This window comes from Colius striatus, chromosome 7 (genome assembly GCF_028858725.1).
Source record: "Colius striatus isolate bColStr4 chromosome 7, bColStr4.1.hap1, whole genome shotgun sequence".
Taxonomy (NCBI): domain Eukaryota; kingdom Metazoa; phylum Chordata; class Aves; order Coliiformes; family Coliidae; genus Colius; species Colius striatus.
Window position 1 is genome coordinate 37,603,622 of NC_084765.1, and position 22,609 is coordinate 37,626,230.

Here is a 22,609-nt window from a genome sequence, read left to right on the forward strand (position 1 = left end):
CTGATGCAATTTCTGTCTACTCACTGGTAAATTCTGCATTAAAACAAATATAAGCAGGCTTGTTTCTAAATGCAACGCTTTTCAAGCTTTTTTAACAGGAAAGCGATTTAGACATGTATGAAATCTAACAGCACATTTGATTTTTGAACCTAGCCCTAAACAAAAATCCGTCATATGAGCTTATATTCTAATTTCATAAAGTCTAAACACTGAAATTAATTTTAGATACCAGTTAACATCTCCTTCCTACTCCTCTTCTGTTTCTATTAATTCCCCCTATAAAAGAGGTGAACCTATAATCATTACAGGTATTCTAAAGAATCATTCATTCTTTTCTCATGTAACATGCTCTCAAGTGCCTATATTGAAAAAAAACCCCTTCATCACGGCTTAAAAGTAGGAAAAAATAATTATGTACACATCATTTTTTTTTCATGGAACTAGACTGCTTTAATCTTTTTTTTTAATTGCATTGGGAGCAATAAATACAGATACTTCTTTACAACATTAATAAATAATTTATTTCCAAAATAATAGGCAGTGTATTTTTATATGAATATTCTTAATTGAACTCTAACTCAAGAGAAGAAATAAAATTCTATTAGAAAACATATATTTGTACAGCACAACTGGACAAACTAACCACGGTGTTATATCTTGACTTCAACTCAAGAAGGTGCACATAATCCCATACATGATGGGTCCTCATGTCTGCATTTGTTCACATGACAGAAGAAAGATTAAGAGCTCTTAATCTTAAAATGGTTTAGGATTCTTTCAGTCAAGTGTATCAAGCACACATTCACACTAAAAACAAAGTGTCCTTTTAGTTTTATCTTGTCTAGTAGCCGCAGACAAGACGCTTCCTCTTTTAATTTCCACACTTAAAAAAACAGTTGAAGACTTCCAGAATAGCAGCAGTAGCAATGAATAGCAGCTTTCCTTCACAGAAGAGGCATACAAAAATGATCTTTAATAAAGATTAAAGCTCATTTCTGTATTAATTGTCCACGTTTCCAAACGGAGAATTCAGCACTTAGGGGTCAGTTTTTATCTGTAGCCAGTAGAGACACTTACTGGATGCTTACTCTGCAGTTACCTTGATTAATTAAGGGAGAAAAGCTCTGAACAGATAATGTGGCTGAGAACAACTTCCTGATAGTAAGATTATTATTTTTTTAATAAGATAATATCGATGGTTTTCTGCAAGAAACTTAATTTCAAAAATTCCTAATAAGACAATTTTATTAAAATTCTCAGAACCTGTGAAAATCAGTTTGAACACAGCTATTGTACCTACCTTGAAAGTTCAACTCAGAAGAGCAACAAGACTATATACAAATTTAGAATCTCTCTAAAAATCACCTATGAGAGGCACCCAGGATAAAATGTCAGAATTTGAAGCACAGACTTTCAGAACACAAAATCTGGGACAGGCGCATTATATGACACAGAAAAGGCAAAAGCAAGACAGAATTGACACTACAAACTTCTTGGTAACTTTTTCTTTTTTTCAACTTTCAGAAAAATAATTTCTTAATCATTGTGAGAGAATTAAGAATATGTACTTCTGAAATTTGGGCCAGTGTGGAATTTCTGTTTGGTTTGTTTATTTTATTGCAAAAGAGAGTAAGGCTTAGCAATACAAAATGCAAAGCAGATGGCGGAAAAGAAAACTTTATGATGATTTTTTTTTTCCTGAAGGCAGCTGTTCAAAGCTATTTAAGGGTCTGGAATGTCTGAAAAATTCCCAGAGGAGAGAGTTTGATAGGGAATGTACAGATGAGACAGCCAAGAGCTTTATAAATGCAGTCTATGTGTGATGGCATAGTATACACATGAGGACATATTTATGCATTCCAACACATTTTATTGTCCAAAAATACATTTCATTTGTGTAAATAAACCTCAGAGTAAAAGAAAAAAAAAGTAAAAAGTTTCCTTTTTATCCCTTTAGACACTATTTTTAAAAGTATCAGTATATTTAAGTGTCAGGCAGTCCTCAACTGCAAATTTTAAAGGTAACTTAAAATTCTGAATGCACTAGTGAAAGTTGCAATACATAAAAGCAGAGTTAATCATACTCTCAATTTGTAAGAAGCAGACTGAGTGTGGGTGGGACTTCAACTAGTAGATATAACTACTTAGACTTCCATCCCGGTTTCTGCCAGAGTCAATTTCTATAAAATTAAGTCACTCCCAGTAGTATCATTAGAAACCACAAAAAGATAATGTTGTCAAATAAATTCTTATATAGAATTGTAACACACCCAAGCAGAACCCAGGACAAGATTAATGCACATTAAGGCACTGGATCTGCAACAAAACTAGTTTTAAATTATATCCTGATTTATTAATTTTCTCCAGTTGGCAAAACCAATCAGAAGAGGTACCAATTTTGAACAAATGCTGCTCAGGTCAGAATATTCTCTCCTCTTCTTCCCTATCATATTTCCTCCCTCCCCTTTTTTCAGTCCATAAGAACAGAACTACAGCCTCACAATATAGGCACAAAACAATGAGATCAGGCAGTCACACCAAAACAAACAGTAAATGAAAATTCTGGATCGGAAAGAAAAATAGAGATTCCCTACCTCCTGAGAGATGCTACAGCATCCAGACACCATACATGAGCCAGGCACAAGTAATAGAGCTGATACAGATGAGTAATAACATTACTAATTCATCTTAATCTCCATCATGTGGTAAACAAATGCTATAGAAACGTGTAGTATAGAGTGTAGTATATATACTATTAGCATTCAGTAGTTTATTGATTAAATGCATCAGATTTCAGGTAATGTAAGCAAGCTACTGCTGACTTCTTTATTCCCACATTTCTCTGGGATAACTTGTTTAGTTCAAACTGAATGACAACTAAACTTCTTCATGCAGTCAATACTCTGAACATGATACCTTTCCGTGTTACCAAACAGGAACTTTGGTAAACACAAATTTGTCTCTAATTACTGAAGAAGGTGTTATGATTTCTTTGGTTTATCTATCAAATTTTAGACCATTTTCAAAAGGAAACACCAGTCAGAACATCAACTGATTTCCAAAAGACTGATTCTACCATCAAGTGTCTCTAATGCATCTCCCATGTCATGAATAAATGTTCTTGAAGCAGTTGAGAGTACTTTCTCTGCATATAGTTTTTACCAGTTCAAATCCATAAGCTCAGACACGTTTGACTTCAGGAAACTAAGGAGTTAATTTCTGTTAACATCTTTAAATACAAGTAATTTATAGAGAAGCTACTAGATTATTCTTTTTAACTCTGCTCTTCGGAATTGAGTTCTAGGTAAGTCATTGGCTGCTGTTCTGCTCACTATCTGGCACTCAAAGACTTGTGACAACAGTACCCCTAAGGACAGCTCTCTGCAGCACAGCTTGTTTGCTACAATTCAGCACAGAGTATGTCCAGTGGTCTTCCTAACCCTTCTGAAGTTCATTAATTTCTGGATAAAACTGCTTAATGCCTATGGAACTATTTCCATTCACAAACTGATGTACATCTACTACTATTTTCTATTTTGTGTACTTCAAATAAAAGTACTAAGCAATTCACAGTAGGAATAAAATAAACACTTGAAAACTATCCAAATTGAAATTTACATTAAATTTCATACAGCAATCTTACAGGGATCCTACTAAGGGGAATACTCAATAGCTGTTTCATATTATATTATAGATCACTTTTCACTCATTGTGAGATACATAACAACACTAAGATATCAAGCTGACATACACTCCTGACTGACCTACTGACCTTTGATTTTTCACACACTACATGCACAAAAAAGAAGAAACTTGAAGCAAAACTCTTCCAGAATATTACAAGTTTTCCCCCCTTAAACTTAAAAGTACACAAGCTAACTTATGTTCAAAGTTTCAATTTTCACCTATTACTATTTATTCCTCTCACATCAGTTCCAAAATGTATACTGTTAGGACATTTATTTCACAATAACCATATGTAGGGCTTTTAATTTTTGAACACCATATATTACTGTATTAACTGTATAACTGGGTACCATCTTTAGAAGTTAACCTGTAAACTTTGACAGGCTGTTGAGGTGATTGATGTCATATTCACTCCTCATGCACTAAGTAAAATTTAGAATAAACTAGTAACGCAAAGAGAAGATGGTGGGTTCTGATCACACTGAAGTCACTGAGAACCATATTGCCTTTAAACATAAAAAGAAGATACATGCAAGAAGATAGTAATTTTTTACAGAGCTTGGAGCTTTATAAATGTTCGTTTTGTTGATCAGGACAATGTAATGTCTTTTTTTCTGAAGGCTGAGCCAAAAACCACAGGATTTACATTTTTTCCAATACACTTTTTCAGACACATTAGAAAGGAAACAGATGACGTACAGTACAAACTGTTGGCTTAAAAGATGTAAACAAGTTGTACCACAAAGCAAAGAAACAACTATTATCACAATTTCATGAAGAATTGTATGGGAAAGTACCTATTTCATGGTGACACGGAGGATTATGAGCTGACTGAGGAGAAATAAGTACCTTTCATATTACCTGGAGGAAAACAGTAATGGTAGTATATTTTATAGTCACTAGTGCAGTCATGAAATCTAATTTTAGTACATCAGGTTATCTGGTCAATTGACTTTTCTTGATTACCACTGAAAAGTAGATATAGAATTTTTTTAGTGTACTCTGTTTATTTACATTATTCAGCAGGATTGTAAGAAAGATGGACTTAAAGTAGCATAAATGGTTTGTGTTCTATTGTGCACATCACATCACTGTGACAGTTATACACAAAGCTCTACAAAGCTAGTAGATTTCATCAGAACAAACATCTGATATCTAAGTTACAGCTCCTCAATATTTTACATTAAATACACTTAAAACCATTTGAAATATTTCTCTTTTACACTGGGTCAGGTAAAGACAGAATTCTGAATCTCAGGAAGAACAGACTGGACTATGTATACTCTGTACCTAAGTGCCAAGTTCTGCTTTTATTTATACACCTACATTCAACCATATTTAGACTGCAGTTCACTGTAAAACCCTAGTAGACAGGGACAGCACACATTGAATGAACATTTAACTCTGAACACATCTGTACTTGAGAACAAATAACCACAAGCATCATCAAATAACCATGGTATCATTACACAAAGTAAGTAACTCCAAAAGAAGCCAATACAGCCCTAGTTCCTACTGGTTTTGGTTTTAGATATTTTAACTTCTTGAGTGAAGGAGATCCCCCTACACCCAAAAATCAATTTTCAGAAAATTTAGACCTTTGTCTGATTTGGTTGGAGTTAGCAAATAATTTCAGAATTTTGGAAAGAAGAAACTGGAAGACAAAACATATTTGCACAAATCTCATTTCTTTAGCAAACCTGATAACAACTCCAGGAAATTCTGGTACCACATAAAACATGAATTTCAAATTCTCCTGTCCTAGCGTTGCAACAGCTGACAGATTTTGTTATTCAAACACTAAAAGCCAAAATGTAGTCATTTTAGTATAGAATCTATTAATTTTTAAAATCATCTTCTAGGAGATATTAGTTGCCAACAGCGGTCTCAAAGGAGGTGGTTTTAATTAAAAATCCAGCTTTCTTTATCATTTAATGTACATCCTGGACTTAGAAGAGCTTTTTGCTTTTCCCAGTCTATGCTTATGAAGTATTACAAGCAGATGGCAGAAATAAGACAAGCTATAAAAAACACAAAGCCAATTTGCAAGTTCTAAGAAATTTATAAAAAGGTAACAGTACTCAATGTTACCTTACAAAAGAAAAAGACTGATGATAGCACAGACCTACCTTTTTCTGCCCTGGAAGTAGAAGAGAAAACTCTCAGATTTTTTGCATGCTTTAACATGTTTAAAAATACATTTACACTATGCTACGTTTTTAAAACACTTATGTTTCTCAGAGGTAGCTTTCCTCCCTCCTTAAAACCGATTGCCTTTTCTCATTTCTTCAAGAGCTGCTTACCTGTATAACATTAACAATTAAAATATTGAGAAATACATATTTAGCTGTATTACTATTTTTCAAAAAATGGAATCCAACTCCCACTTCAAAACAAAACTGTTTATACTACCTAAGCAGCAAAACTATACGGTGCGAACAATGCCTGTCTATCTCAAAGAAAAAGTCTCATGATTTCATTTTAACACCAGCCAATTAGTAACTAATTGAATAATTTAAGGCCAGTAGGAAATAATTTTCACACAAATTATGGACCAAGACACGGCAATTTTCAATTTACTAAATAAACAGGAATATTGCTTACAGTCATCACCAATATGCTTCAAGTCTCCCAGAAATATATCCAGGACAAATCTCATTCTCCTGCAATATTATCTCCGAAAGCCTAATGTATCTAAATTTTGTTTGGATTAGCTGCATTATTTGGACTATCAGTCAGCTGCAATCTTCCACTCAACTCTGTAAATATCTTGGGGATTTTCAAACTAGACTGATGATCTGAATTACAGCTTTGTTACACATTATGGATCAGATTGCAAAATTGCAATCATGTTTGTGTTATGAAAACCAGTAAAATTGAGAGCAGCACATTTATTTACCTAAGAAGAAAACACAATCAACAAGTCATAAACCATAAGTTTCTGTACTGAACGCATCATTCGCCAAAAAATATTAAAACCAGAGCTGGTCATATATAACCTATGAACCCCAATACCTGGCAAATTTCTTCTAAACATTATGTTGTCCATTTGGGAAACTTTATCTCTCTTTTAAAGGACTATTACAGACACAAAAAAGCTCCCTTCCTGAAGGGCAAAGACTGAGGAGAAGTTTATGCATGAGGCAGCATGTCCGTAAGTAAATGACACAGCACAAAAAACCCAAACCAGACGTTGCAGCAGGTAGCTTCTCTTGTTTTTAAAGTTTGACTAAAAATCTGAAAATATGTCCCTGACTTCCTGGGTCTGGTGTATGCAAAAGTCACCCTCATCTCTATGTTACCTTCTCATCAAATCAAAGAATCTCAGCCCTCCCAACAAGCAAACAAACAGGTCATCATCAGTAATAGAATAGCCAAAAAGTGATGGCCTCAGCGTAGTCTTCTCTGATACCTGGAGTATATATCCAGGAAAGCTGACAAAGCAGTAATGGCACTGCTGTGTTACATCAGTATCTGAGCAAAAACTGTTCTTTCAGATACATTTAAGGACATAAAGCAAAACTGCACCACCTAGTGTTTGGTCAACCCGTAAGTGCAATGTCCCTTTTTCCCTGAATTCAAACACTGCAAGAAAGATTTTTAGTGGAAGATTTGTAGACAAGCACAGTAAGAAAAAATAGAAGTAAATGTAGGAAGTGTATGAAAATCCAAAGATAGTAGTAAGGCTTTCAAATACTAGTACAGCAACAACACCATTTTTTGCACAAAGATTTAACAGTCTTATTAGCATTTAAAAATATCTAAATGGTGGGTGTCAGGAGGTTGGGACATCCCTTTTTTCTATAGTAGCTAGCAACAGGACAGGGGGTAATGGGACGAAGCTGGAACATGGAAAGTTCCAATTAAACATAAGAAAAAACTATTTCACTGTGGGGGTGAGGGAGCCCTGGCACAGGCTGCCCAGAGGGGTTGTGGAGGCTCCTTCCTTGGAGGTCTACAAGACCCACCTGGACATGTTCCTATGCAACCTAATCTAGGTGACCTTGCTTCTGCAGCAGGGTTGGACTGGATGATCTCTAAAGGTCCCTTCCAACCCCCACCATTCTATGATTCTATGAACTGGTCTAATTTAGTAGAAAGATTACTATTTTCCACATTACTTCACTGCACAGTGACAAACCCGGAAAATCACAGTGTAGTAGCTGAATACTGAAAAAATCTCCAGAGGCTGAGAGAGACAAAAGGTTAAGATGAAACACACTGTCATAGCTCATCAGAAAAGTACATTTCTCCTGTAAAAAAGCAGATAGTTTCAGCTAAAGGAGTGCAGCTCAAGATGTCTGGGAAATTAAATTATCTACCTCTCAAAGAAATTAGGATTCTCATTAAACAATAAGAAGCTATAAAAAAGCTTCCAAACCTCTCAGAAGAAAATCTTTTGAAGTGCATTAATGCCTTCCAATTCACTGCAAAAAGTCAGTCAAGGTTTAGACTACTTGAATTAACTGATTTTGGTTTACACTTGCCATGGACTGGACAATGACTAAGCTATTATGCTAGATTTTATGGGAAGTTTCTTGGTACAAACACATGCTGTTATGATGACGCCAACACAGCCTTACTAAAAAGCTAAGAAAGCATTACCACTCAATTATATTGTCAAGCAAACATCCTGAAATAGCATACAATGCATGCATTAGAATGATACATTTGGACAAAAGTGCTATTCCCAACAAATGTGTTTCTTACTCCTCAATAACTTTGCTAACTCTTTTACTTTTAAAACTAATATGATTAAACAAATCATCTCGAACTCATTCAGAAAAACTCTACTTGCTAAAAAGGTTTTATTGTGTCTCCAGAATTTGTGCATTATTTTCTCAGGTCTAAAACAATATTTCCATGCTTGTAATACAACCTTTTTTGTTTCCCTAAAAGTATCTATTGTAGAACAGAAAGTTAAATGCTATGTTTTCTTACCTTGGTTTATTCTGTGGTAATGCCTTTGCATCAACAGCAAACATTTTGGAAACAAAGACAATAACTGGAGCTGTTTCTTCACTGCTGCATTTCATAAAAGCTAAAGAAACACAAAAGGACATTCTGTAATGTTTTCCCAGCAGTATGGACAAAACTATGACTTTTTAGAAGAATTTGGTAAGAATTTCTGCTTATTTCTTATTTCAATGGATAATATGCTAAAAACAAATTAACAGGAAAAACAGAAAATTACTCCAGCCTAATAGTTTGATAACACTGCCCATATCTTCACGTCTGTTTCACAATAAAATATGAAAAACTGTAAACATTGAACTCTCAATAACAAACTACATAAACTCCAACTAAATGTATTGTTTTGATATTTAAAGTTGAGTTTATAGGCTGGTTTACATTAGAATGAAAAATAGAGTAGCTTAGTATTAAGACCAAGCTATTTATTCAGTACCTCAAAGTACTCTCCTTCCTCATTCAATACTTAGGAAATTCCCATAAAGTACTTTTTTCATTCAGCTTGGTACACATTACAAAATGCAAAACAGACACAATACCATTCAAAACTTCTAACAACATACATAGTTTTCTCCTACACTTTTCCCTTTTATCTTATGGATTAAAAATCCATATTGTAAACTGCTTAGTCAAACAAAGTGCAAGTCTACTACTAATGTTAAGTACACTATTTTTCCATAACCAAGAGCAGTAAGAACTGAGTTTATAAAGGCAAATCTCTTCTAATTAACTGGTAAAATACTGAAAACTGTTTGGAGAATATAGTGTTTGGAAACAGTTATTAACAGATCAGAATAGCATTCACCTCACCCCCAGGAAACAATTCCTAACAGTCTATCAATTTGTCATTCACATCTCATCTTAAATTGACATTTTGATATATCATCCCGTTAGATTTTTTGGAAGCTTTTTTCAAAAATTTGTTCTGTAAACACCTTTCACTACACAAAGTTAAGAAAAGCTTTCAACTGTTATTAGATTAAGTATGGTATCTTGTAATTTTTACTAAACTACGTCTTGAAATATAAGAGAACATCTATTATCTTAAAACAAAATGGTACTTTGACATATTCCTGTCAGTTAGACAGAACACTCACAGAATAACAAAATCATACACATAAGGTCTATTTGTTCCCTACAAGTCTAATGATCTGAAAAGATCATGTGGGAACAGTCTTTCCCAGACTACCAATCTGGGGAAAGAACATCATTTTATACAGAACTTCCCACCCCACAGAGGAGACTACCACAAATACATTTAAAAATATGAGCCTTGCTCACCACTGAGCACTACATCCACATCCCCAGTTTCAACTTGGATTTTCAATTACACTAAACACTTAACTCAGTGTCAGTAATTACCATCTATCTTTCAGCAGAAGAACTCAGTAGAAGTTCTTTCCCAGGTATCATTGTTTATGAAGGACATACATGAACACTGAATTTAGGGATGTTTCTAGAAACAGTTAAGCTACATCTTACTAGGTTTTTTTCAGTACATAGACTCCTTAGCAATACATTCAACAAAAAATAGTTTTTATTTCAAAATTGTGAAAAGCTGAGCCCTGTTAATCAATATATTTGTAAAGATGAAATCCAATTTCAAACCATTACTCGTTAAAACAATGACTTTAATACAGAAGTTGTAAATATTAAATTCTAAGTTACATTGCTTCTACTGTTTAGAACCAAAACTAAATATTAACCTCACAGCCTTCTAAAATCTCCAGTTTCAGAGTCTTAGACTTTATATCACCTGCAGCTTGAGTTGCTGAAAAGCAAGAATATATGGGATTGAAGAAAAAAATGTATGGTCATAAAAATAAGACATAATACTATGACATGTCACTGACAAACATCCACAAAGCTAGTACAAGTGAAATAAATCTATATCTACATAAATCTACACATCTTATGATCCAAAGACAAATAAAACCATTCAGACAGAAACAACCTTCATGTTAACGGGAGAACATCTACTCACCACTTTTCAGCTCCTGAGTTTCTGATGGCAAAGAATCAAACGTTCTAGCTCCAACACACATGAGCTTTTCCACCCTCTCTGCAGTGATGTCAAGAGGACTGGGAAGTTTATTACACACCATAGCTAAACCACATTGCTAAGGATATATATTTATGTATTTATACCTCCTTACCAAATGCAAATAAAAGGAAGACAAACGCTTTCCTTGTTTGTTTCTTTAAATCAACCTCAAGCACTAACTGCCAGAAACAACACATAGCTAAAAGTCCAGTTCTGTGGTGCACACAGCTCCTGTGGAAGTCAGCAACAATTTCTGGCATTTATCCTAGGGCAGAAAGGATAGCTAACCAGGGGTGGCTCACCCCATGTGCAACTGGGAAACTAAGAATAGCGCAACTAGGGCAGGGTTTATAGAACTAATTAGTATTTATACATCAATATTTTGCGCTTAGCTAATGTAATATGTATCATAAACAATGAGAAGACTGTCTACACAGAAAAGAAACAGCAAAAGTTCAATCTTGAATTAAGAATGTTTATGCCTAAACCATAACACCAGAAACTCATGGATAGAAGAGCTTCTTGCCCTCGTGGCCAAGAAGGCCAATGGCATCCTGGGATGCAGCAAGAACAGTGTGGCCAGCAGGTCAAGGGAGGTTTTTCTCCCCCTCTACTCTGCCCTGGTGAGGCTTCATCTGGAGTCCTGTGTCCAGTTCTGGGCTCCTCAGCTCAAGAGGGACAGGGAACTGCTGGAGAGAGTCCAGTGCAGGGCCAATAAGATTATCAGGGGTATGGAACATCTTTCATACAAGGAAAGACTGCGGGACCTGGGGCTGTTTAGTCTGGGGAAGAGGAGACTGAGGAGTGACCTTATTAACATTTAAAAATATCTAAATGGTGGGTGTCAGGCGGTTGGGACATCCCTCTTTTCTATAGTAGATAGTAACAGGACAAGGGGTAATGGGATGAAGCTGGAACACAGAAAGTTCCACTTAAACATAAGAAAGAACTATTTCACAGGCTGCCCAGAGGGGTTGTAGAGTCTCCTTCCTTGCAGGTCAAAACCCGCCTGGACATGTTCCTATGTGACCTGATCTAGGTGACCCTGCTTCTGCAGTGGGGTTGGACTGGATGATCTCTAAAGGTCCCTTCCAACCTCTACCATTCCATGATTGCATGATTCTAAGAGCTAAAATACTATTACAAGAAGATTGGCTTATCCTTCAGGGAAAACATTAAAATTTGTATATAAAACTACATAATGGAAGTGTATTGTTAAACTAACTTGAGTTTCATAACTAATTTTCCTAAAGGAAGGAGAACACAAAAGCACAAATTTGGTCAAAATGTAAGCCTAACCGTAGACACGTAACTTAATATTACGAGGGAGAAAACAGGCCCAGCTCGCATAGGCACAGACATGAGAAAAGACAACAAATCATTCCAAACCAGACATTGAAATATGTCACCACTCTTTGAAGTCTGAGAACTGCCAACAGCACAGAAAGTACTGTCTTTCTTAAGGATACAGAGGACTGCATCAGATATTGGTAACCACTGGCTACAAATGGCATTAAGGTGAACTTTAGGGTCTGCATGCCGCGACTCCCGTGCACCAATCTTCAGTCCCAAAGAGGTGACTATCTTTTCAATTTTTTCTTTGTCTCTGTTAGGAGAATAATAAATAGCTAAAAATATACCGTAGTAATACATAATAAGCATGTACAACATTTCTAGCTTTGAGTATTAAAAAAACCACTGTAACACATGGAAAGAGATTCTCACCTTTTCATAACAGCTTCGTATAGACTCCATATGTTGTCCAGCACCAACTGCACAAACAAAGGTTTCTTTCCTTTTGACTGGTAGAACATAAACATACAGCTAATTACTAGCAACTCCTCACTTTTCCAATAGGCTTAATACTGCACTTCTAATTGACCATTTTCATAAGGAGCATGCAAAACCTCTATTCAAAATCAGGACAGTTATCCATTTCAACACAGGATCACTACTTCACTCTGTCTTACAAGAATAGTATATGGCATTAAATAAAGGAAAAATTTAGAAGTGAAGGACAAAGCTTTAAATTTCAGAAGTGCCCGATAAACACAGAACATGCCTACCCTGAGCCCAGTTATCACCATTTTAATTACTATTAATCCTCACCTATGAAAATACAAAAATACAATCATTAAAGGAAAACAGGGAAATTCCTTTCTCCTCTCAGCTTTTAGTGGTGGAGACGTTTAGCACAAGAGGAGTGTGGTTTACAGGCCAGGGTTTCAGCATCGCATTCAATGGGATTTCACTAGGATTTTCTAATCCTATAATAAATGTGAATATCCTAAATCCTCAGCTATTGAAGGACTCTCCAAATAAGACAGAGACCCACTCTCTACTCTTATTTCTACATCATTAAGTCTCCCACCTATCTGGCACATTTCACTCTACGCTGAATCCTTGAAGCTGCAATGTGTCTTATTTTGTGAAGACTTAAGAGCAACTGTATACACTGTTAGATGACATTTCCTTTGTGTTGCTTTTGAATGGTCAATTTTGGAATGTTCCTTTCTCCAAGGGCTGATGCAAGGCTATCCTACTGACTGTAAATCTCCACAGATGCTGAGTGAAAAGGTACCGAAGTCTATTTTCAGAATGCACTACGAGGAACCGAAAAAATAAACAAACAAAACAATAATAAAATAAAAACCTAGTAACATTTCTGAAAGCTTCCCTACCTGATCACCTTTCATTATCTTCTTTGCTTTTGTATTTAGATAATAATCTCCCCATAAAGTCTTCAAAAGTACAGCAGGCTTGATTCCAATCTTTTGACTATATAGCTTTGCAAAATGCTCAATGCTGAAAGGAAACAAAATTCATCTTGATGAAAGCGTAAAGCTGTTTACAATGTGCTTATCAGCCTAAGCAATAGACAGCTTTCACGAAAATTCACATACAAATCTTAAATCTGTGTTTTACACCCATTATTCCAATTGTCCTCACTTGAGTTTACATTACAGTTTACACCTGAAAAAATATTTACTCATAACAGCTAAAGAATGTCAATAATATTTGTATGTTTTTGTTTTCTTTCAAGTCAGTTTCAAGGTTGAACTTGTTTATTTGAAATAAATATTGGTGTACTATCCCCTCAGTAAAAACTCAAAAGTGTAACAGAAGAGTTCTAAATGTTTATGTGATGACACTCATGACACATTTATCTATGGTCTTGTGACCAGAACAGTACAAGTTAAAATCCAATTACTCATTTAAGCCATACTTGAGCCATCAGATGATGGTCATTGTTTTTTAATTATCTACTTAGGGCACTTCTCATTACTAAAGCAATCATTCAAATAATAAGTAAAACACAGAAAATAATAGAAAAACTGTAAAACCATATCTGTGTCATAAAGCCAACTATATAGTTCTGTTTGTTATGTTTTGGGGTTTTATGGTTTTGGTTGCTGGTGGATTAAATTAATTTCTGTCTACTTCCCCAAGTTGAGTAGCCTCATCTGTTTTGCCAGAGACAGTAAGTGGCACTTGAGCCCTCTCTGTCCATAGGGCTTTCCAAAGGCCCTTGGTACTTAAGACTAATCAGAAGTATCATAAGATCATGGCCTTTGTTCCCAGATAGGGCTAAACCATGACACGAGAGAAGGACATGTACCAACTCCACTGGATGAGGCTGGCAGTGCCCAATAGCTTCATTTCTTCCACATGACAAGTTATAATACCTTTAGGAACAGAACCCACGACCATGTAACAGCAGTCAAGGCTTGTTCTAAATAAGAAAATGCTCCACTGATCTGTATTTCATCACATGGTATTGCTGGCAGTCGAGAAGTAACTCTTGAACCTAATTAAGGAAAAGGTCCCTTTTCCTCATCACTACATGATTTATCAGAACCAGGGCCTACCAGTTCATATGAAACAAAGAAGTATCAGAAAGTTGACAACCCTTATTCAGCCTCAACAAATACATTAAAACATTTTCAGGATGTGAGGGGAAAATTGAGAATTAGGACAGGCAAAAATAAGAAAACAAGCAGATAGGAGTCCTGATATTTGTCCAAGCTGTAGGCACATTTTGGAAAAAGAACAGATTAATATAGTCTATACAGTCTGATCCAGACCCAGGAGCAAAATATCAATACCTCTTCCCTAAGTTAGATGCAGAAAAGTTTTTGGCTGAGATACAATCTTGTACATAGTTCAACTAATATAACCTTGAAAACGTTTCTACAGATATATCAGAAGGGGCTTAAAATTTGAGGAATCTTAACAAACGTGTTTTTCAGTCTCACATTCAATAAAAAGCATTATAACTTTAAGTTAGTCTGTATCAGGATAGTATTGGCAAAGAATAAACAGAAATTCTCCCTAGTATATCAATAGAACAATCACAAAATTAATATTTGGCCCATTTCTTGCCCCCATTTAAAGCTAAATTTCAACCAATATTTACATTTTGGTCTTACAGAAACTCTGCAAGTAAAGTTCAGGACTTTTGACAAACATTTCAAGTGGCAAGGACATAGCAAATACAAAGAAATAGCTAAAGCTTGACTAATTATCATTCCACTTCAGATTACCCTAGCATGTATCATTAACCACTCATCACACATTCTACTCTACAGAAATATCAGTTACCATAATATAGCAACTGATAAAAGATTGGGGGAAAATAATTAAAAAAAAAAAAAAAGAAAATTAACCCAAGGTATTATCTCTGAAAACAGCAAACTAGAGACTCTGAAGCCTTAAGAAGTGGTGTAAAGAAATTTGCTTCCCCACCTCTCTGTATATACCTCAATGTTGTTACAAACAAGATATATAACTTGGAAGTACAGAGGGCAAACTCCTATGTCAAACAGTTCAAAATGAAGTATTGTTTGCTAAACTTCTCAGATGGAGAAATAAAATTTTTCTGCCACATCTGTATAAAACTCAATTCTATCTGCTGAGAAATTACCAAAGGAAAAGAAATCATGAAAGGAAGATAACTATCTGAAGTTTCATTTTTACAAAAATAATCATTAAATTCACCTACCATTTAAGAACAACAAGCTTGCTTGATTGTTACAAAGGTGATCACACGGTGTTTATAAACACGTGCTTATATCAGAATGTAGTTCTATAACTTATGAAATCTTATTAGTTGATCGTTTACTTGCAAATATCAAGTAGCTTGAGCTAAAGAAATAGCTTCTAAATTGCTTTTTGAGCTTATAATTCTACTTACTGTAACAAAGTACTCCACTGTATCATTTATGCATTTATTTCCTCCTCTCAGGTTTTGTCAGTATCCAAAACAAAACCTGCAATTGCCCAATGTTTATCCATACAGGACAGAAATAGCAAATAGCTCTAAATCATTCCAACATCTCATTAAAAAAATAAATTCTCGTGTTCTGACTCCAAACTTGAAGTTTGAATGGTTACATCCCAAATGCTTTGTATAACAGTTTATTGACAATTTTTTTCATGGATTTTCAATGAAAAGTCACAAGTCAGGAAAGGTAAAGCTTATAAAAATTAAAATATTGTTTCCCTGCATATCATAAAGAGTTACAGTAAGCACCACATGGCAGTGGAGGTGTATGTTCGTGTGCAGATCACCGAAGTTATCAGAAAACCCACACTTGCCTTCAGATATTAAAAGGTCTCCTCTCACTCACATCCTCTATATGAACCAGACTAATAGACATGTCAGAATTTGAAGATTTGTTTTCCATTTCCTTAAAAATTTCTATTCTAATTTTTCTTTTATTAAATTATTCTTTTTCCTGACAGATAATTAAACTGAATTAGCTCATTTGTTTCCCCTTCTCTGTACTGGTAAGAAATGTTTGTTAAACTATAAATGGAACCTTAAGACCTCGTTTTTTATTTAAAAATCCTCAACCTGACTTTTGTTTTTAAAGGTTTTGCAATACTAAAGACATGTCCTGTATTACTGAGTATATCTTTTTAATTGTTTCCATGATGAAGACAATAACTCCACCTTGTGGCTAGCAATCAGAACACGTGCAACCTTTGCACTAGCTTGCTGCCCCCTTTGAAAGCAACTACTAAGACTGGAAAACGTAACTGATCACAAACTCAAATACAGTAATCCTGAAAATTTTCTGAAATTGTTCTGTCCTCAAATTCTTACAGTTACTCACAAATCTCTACAACATTCTTTACATTTGTTTCAGCAGTACTAAAGATATTAGGTAACATGAGATAACAAATGCACCTAAATGAAGAGCAGAAAAAAGCTATATTAAGAATGATAAGCATAAATACCTGAAGACAAATGCATAATTTCAAGGATAAGTCAAAGTCTGGTACAGAATGCTGTGACACAGAATTGTATTAGATTAAACTGGACAGCTGAAACTGCTGCCGAAATGCCAGCTGCCTGTCTTATGCTTGTTATGAATGCCACTGTCCCCTCAGCTTACTTGCAAAACAGCTCCTGCAGTGTTTAGTCTAGTCTATTACAGCCTATCAAATGTCAGCAATTAATAAATACTAAGTTTACCAGGCTAGGCTGGGCACTATAGTGGGCTCAGCAGCTGCTGTGTAAAAACAGGGACCCCTGTCACACAGATGACAAAGTTACTAGTGTTCTCAGCTGTCCAGTGTTCATAAGATAATAGAACCGATTATATACAGTTGCACGTGACAGAAAACATCTTTAGAAACATGAAGCAACTGAAAAGACTTTAAACTTAACTGTAGTAATCAATTGGAAAAAAACCAAAAAAGAAGTCAGCATCTAACTCCCAGACTTACCCAAAACCCCAGCCATCAACTGCACTGGCAAAAACCACATTTCCATGGTCTGGTGAAAAATAAAGATGTGAATCATCAGTATCTTCCAATCCAGTACTCCAGTCATAAATTTGATCTCTCGGTGCAGCATCTGAAATAGTTTCACTTTCTGTTTCTTTCTCAGCTCTTTCTTCTAAGACTTTAGAGGTAAAGAGTGCTCCAGTGACTGCATTGATCTACAGAAGGATACGTAAAAAAAAGAATAATAATTAAAAAAAAAACCACCCAAAAGTTCATTCACTTTTTTACAACCCTTGCAATTAAAATACAATTCCTTCCACCCTCCAAAATACAAAAAATATAGGGTTTTTTTAACCAGATAGCATGCCTGTGCTTAATTTTGCAATTTGAAACACAGAACTGTATCTAATCCTGCCATTGGAAGACAAGGAGAGTTTGATGAGACTAACACTTTGACTTAAACAGCATGTACTTTCCAAGTCAAAGTCAGCCCCATAAGGCCTGAATCAGATACAGAGTATCACATGTAATACATTTTGTCTCCAGGATCAAGAAAGGCTAAATTACAAACTCGTTACTGCCAACAAACAAAGCAAAGCAGAGCAAATGATTGCTCTATGATTCAAAGGCAAACCAGTGAAATGAGTGCTTAAATCAAGCTCTGGAGAAAAAAAAGTTTGAAGGCAACTTAATTCAAAACTTAAATGATGAATTAACTTTATTCCTGCATAAATCCATCAACATCAGGAACAGTCTAAAGAATTTTTTGTCTAACTCCAAAGACATTTAAGCCATTTAGCATGAAGAACAAAATGTTCAGCATATTGTTTCTAAAAATGAAGACTCTTTCTGATGACCTGTCAAGAGGCATTTAATACTCTTTTCTCTATCATAGGCCTTCTGAATGAATCTCAAAATCAACTAGAAATAAAATTTACCTCAGTGTTAAAATTGGACTGAATGTTATAGTGCTTGATCTCACAAAGCAAGAACAAAATGGTTCTGCTGCACTAAATTTAGATATAAGGCAGGGAAAATCACAGTCTCTCTTGGTTCAAGAATGAAGGAAGAAGAAAAAAAAACTCAACAAAATCTACCGTGTGAACACAACACTATGGCATGAATACCTGCTCTAAGATATTCTTAAGGTGCAAATATGCTTCCTGAGGGGTGAGCTTCAGCTCCACAATCAAGCGATCGATTTTATTGATCACCAATACTGGGCGTATATTTTCTAGCCACGCTTGCCGTAGAACTGCTTGAGTCTGGTAAGAAGCAAATAACAACAAAAATGATATGTAGTAACATAATACCCTGTATTACAGTACAGTGTTACTTACTACAACATTCTGCACAATTTCACGGCAAAAACACCCAAACTAACCCCTCTTTATAGAATTAGGCCACGAAAAAAGCAATCTCAGCGTTACATTGCATATTATTTCACTTTCAGTACCTGAAGAATGTGTAAAGATACTAAATGACTTCCCTTAAGACAGTTACTTCTTCTGTGTGCAAATACTCTCATTACCTGAAAAGACTACACTCTCACTCTTTCAGCCCTATACCATTACATCCCCTCACTAGTGCTGCTCAGTTTTTCAGCACAACTAGGAAACCAAATGTCCTTTCTCATAGCTCAAGTACATTGTTGTCTACTAAAAGTTTCACAAAACTTTTTAAACTAGCTCATCTTTTATTTCTATGTAACACACTTAAGACTTTGCTTAACTCTGTCTTCTCTACCCTCTTTCTCTATTTTATATATTTGATTTCACCTGTGGACAGACTCCTTCAACAGCATCCACCACTATGATGCAACCATCACAGAGTCGGACAGCAGTAGATACTTCTGAAGAAAAATCCACGTGCCCTGGGGAGTCTATTAAATTAATCAGATACTCCTGATCACCTAAGATCAAACAAGAAATTAATATTTCAGAACAGTTTTCAAAAATATTTCTTTTAGCCATCTGCTTATATTGCTTAAACTATGATTAATTTCTAAGGACCAAATCTGCAGTAACTGTTACACTTAAGAAAAACTCCAGTAGAACAGAAAGATTGCCAGCAGAATAATATCTAGTGGCTTGTGCCCAATTCATTAAGTTTCACTCTTAATGCTAATCTTCATCTTTCAATGCCCAGCTACCTTCAGAAAATTAAAAACAAAAACACACCAGCCAACTAAACAAAAACCTTAACAGTGAACTGGCTTGTAGTAGCATTACAAAATGATCACTAGATAAAACACAAATCAACTGCATTATACTCTGCACTGTAAAGCTAAATCATGACAGACTGTCATAAAAATAAACCCTACATTCTTGATAAAAAGCCTCATTTCAATCTTGTGAATTTTTAAAAACACTTTTGACTTTGTATTGCTAAAATATCTTCAATATATCAACACAGGAGAAGTTTTTGCTATTTTCTACATTACTCTTCCCCAAAAAATTCTGCATTTATCATCAGCCATAACCAAAATAAGATCAAGTAACTTTCCCTTTTAAGAAGCTGTATTAGAGACCGAATTTCACTACAGAAAAAAACCAGACGTAAAAGGTTCTGACCATTAAAAGGAAGGTCATTTCAGAGCCAACAATTAACCAGCCATAGTTTGCAATACTCAGCCTGAAGATCATTGACTTCAACTATTTTTAATAATTAGTTGCACCTGAAATGCAGAGACTAATGGTGGCTTTTCTGTTCATGCATTTTTTCTGTTACTATTTTTTTCTGCATGAGCCTATCAGTAACATATCTCACGTTCTCATTCGTCAAGCTGAGGATTATGGGTAACAAAGATGAGACAATAAGTATACTAGAAAAAAACCCTTTGAACAATTTATATCAGAGTATAATTGGTACCTTCAGATAGAAGAGAAGATTGTACAAAACTATTTTAAAATGTGTTGATTTTTGAAAAAAAGATATGGCCTTTCAGTGACATTATTTCAAGACTTCAGAATAAAATACAAAGATTTTGATTTAAAATTAAAACATAAAAGCAACTATTCTAACTGCTTCCACTCAGAAATGAGACAGTAGATAGCTTTCCTAATCCTGAGATGGAACTTGATATCATCTTGTTATTAGGTGAATATACGCCTAAGTCTTTGCAGAATCACAGCCTAACACTGAGAAACACAAAAGTAAATGTTTTATACAAAAATATCTCTACAGTAACAATAAAGATATGGGGAAAATTAACAAAAACAGATATTAAAAGTTTATACTTGACAGCATCAACAACTTACCTTTCACAAAGTGTAATGAAATCGCACTAGATTTCATTGTTATTCCTCGGATCTGTTCATCTTCTCTACTGTCAAGGTACCTCAGCTGAGTACAAAAACAAAAGATGAGGTGATAAATCTGTAGCATTATCTTCACAAGTTACTTATCAACTACCAAAGAATATGATGGTGAGAAAATAAGGTTTAGCAAGGAAAGGAAAGGACTGGAATTTCCTTAATCATCACTGATTTACAATCCCAGAACACACCCACTAGAATTTTGTTAGAAATTACAACAGAACTCTACCTTTCCTGCCAAGCGGCTGGAGATTATTCCATTGCTAGATATTAGACAGTCAGCCAGAGTAGTTTTGCCTGAAAAGAAAAATATATTGCTTAGGTTAATACAGACAATGGAAAAAAAATGCAACAATATTACAAATGCTAACAACATCTAGTGTTCTGAGACATCAACATTAAAATAGGCTTTAAAATGTCCCAAAACTACAAGTAAATATGAAAAAACCCAAAAACCTATTATTCAACTTCATCTGTTGTGTGTACACAAATGTATTTTTGAAGAGTGAACCTAACTTTACTTACCATGACCAGAAAAGCAGTTGAAATAACAAACAGTACATCAGAACCTCAGTACATCATGCAATTATACCAAAAGATTTGTGTTTTAAAACAAGCATTTATTGATTCCACTTACATAACAAACATCTTCCACTAAGTAAACTTGGAAATACAACAACCTACCTCACACATGTATATATTTAATTCTTGTCCACATTCAGCAACACAAAAATAGAAAACATTCCTTTTCAACTACACCAATATATCAGTGTAATGCTCACTAAATTCTACAAGCTGCACCTGGACAAAACAAACATGCATAAAGCAAATCTACTTCTCATTATCAGGATTAAGGCAGTTTAGAGTTAAAACGGTGAAAACCTTCTGCTTTAAAACAGCAACCGAAACATCTCACCATTGCTCAAACCAACAGCCACGCAAGTTTTCCACTCAAGGTTTCTGCCAGTCACAAAACCCAGTCTTACCATGATCCACATGGGCCAATATACAGATATTCCTGATTCCAGAAGTCTTCTTCTGGAGACCAACCATCTTTCCAACACTTGTGAGGACCATGGTTAGCTAAATCTGTGAATGAAGAAAAGTATTTTATTTAGAAGGTAACTTAAGAAACAGTTTCGGGGTGGTTTATTTGTATTACATGATGTAATTTGTGATTAAAGCTACTCATCAAGAAAACCTCTGGCACTTGGAATGCGTCACCTTCCTCAGACGCCACTCGTACTGCGCCTCGGATACCAGAAACTTAACAAAACACGGGCTAAGTTTCTATTTTTACGCGAGGTTGGGGTTTTGGTGGGTTTATGCAGGCGCACGGAGCCGCCTTGGCGCTCCGCACCCAGAGGTGCCCCGGAGTGACACAGCCTCGCCCTTCACGCTCAGGCCGCGACAACGCGGGGGCCCGCGCTGCCATCCCCCTGTTTCATCTTCCCCTTCAGGCAGGGGCACCGCTGGGAAGTTGCAGCGCACCTGCCGCCGGGCACAGAGGCCGCCGGGGCCGGTGCCCCCGTGCTGGCGGCTCAGGGCCGAGGCGGGAGGGATGAGCCTGGAGGCCGCGCCTCGCCGGCCGCGCCCCGCGCGCGTGCGGACAGTCTCGCGCCCCGCTCCCGCCGCGCGCGCGTGCCGCCCCCCCCGCCGCCCGAGCCCGACGGCCCCGCGCGCGACGGGCCGCGAACGCGCCACCTGCGCCGCCTCGCGCCGCCCCGCGCCCGGAAACGCGCGCCCGCGCCGCCCGCCCCCGGGCCGTGACGCCGGACGGAAGCCGGCGGAGGCCGCTCGGCGCCAGGACGCCGCCGTTGCCGGGCGACGGGCCGCTTCCCCAGTTACCCCGGCG

General features: G+C 36.1%; 1 protein-coding gene across 4 annotated transcripts in view; it reads right to left on the bottom strand.

Annotated features, from left to right (window-relative positions):
• The window catches only part of EFL1 (elongation factor like GTPase 1), a 76,261-nt gene extending 53,780 nt beyond the window's left edge, over positions 1-22,481 (bottom strand). The window contains exons 1-12 of one of the 4 annotated variants that reach the window (XM_061999505.1): positions 22,459-22,481; positions 21,741-21,843; positions 20,984-21,051; positions 20,698-20,782; positions 19,216-19,349; positions 18,565-18,702; positions 17,438-17,652; positions 13,384-13,507; positions 12,428-12,504; positions 12,172-12,308; positions 10,643-10,765; positions 8,629-8,728 (exon numbers count right to left, since the gene is read on the bottom strand). In XM_061999505.1, the coding sequence (XP_061855489.1) occupies positions 8,629-8,728; positions 10,643-10,765; positions 12,172-12,308; positions 12,428-12,504; positions 13,384-13,507; positions 17,438-17,652; positions 18,565-18,702; positions 19,216-19,349; positions 20,698-20,782; positions 20,984-21,051; positions 21,741-21,831 (1,292 nt within the window). In that variant the 5' untranslated portion in view covers positions 21,832-21,843; positions 22,459-22,481. Of the gene's footprint in view, positions 1-8,628; positions 8,729-10,642; positions 10,766-12,171; positions 12,309-12,427; positions 12,505-13,383; positions 13,508-17,437; positions 17,653-18,564; positions 18,703-19,215; positions 19,350-20,697; positions 20,783-20,983; positions 21,052-21,740; positions 22,335-22,458 lie in introns of those variants that run through there. The other 3 variants (XM_061999503.1, XM_061999502.1, XM_061999506.1) reach the window with 3 other exon arrangements.
• Between the last annotated feature and the right edge of the window lie 128 nt (positions 22,482-22,609).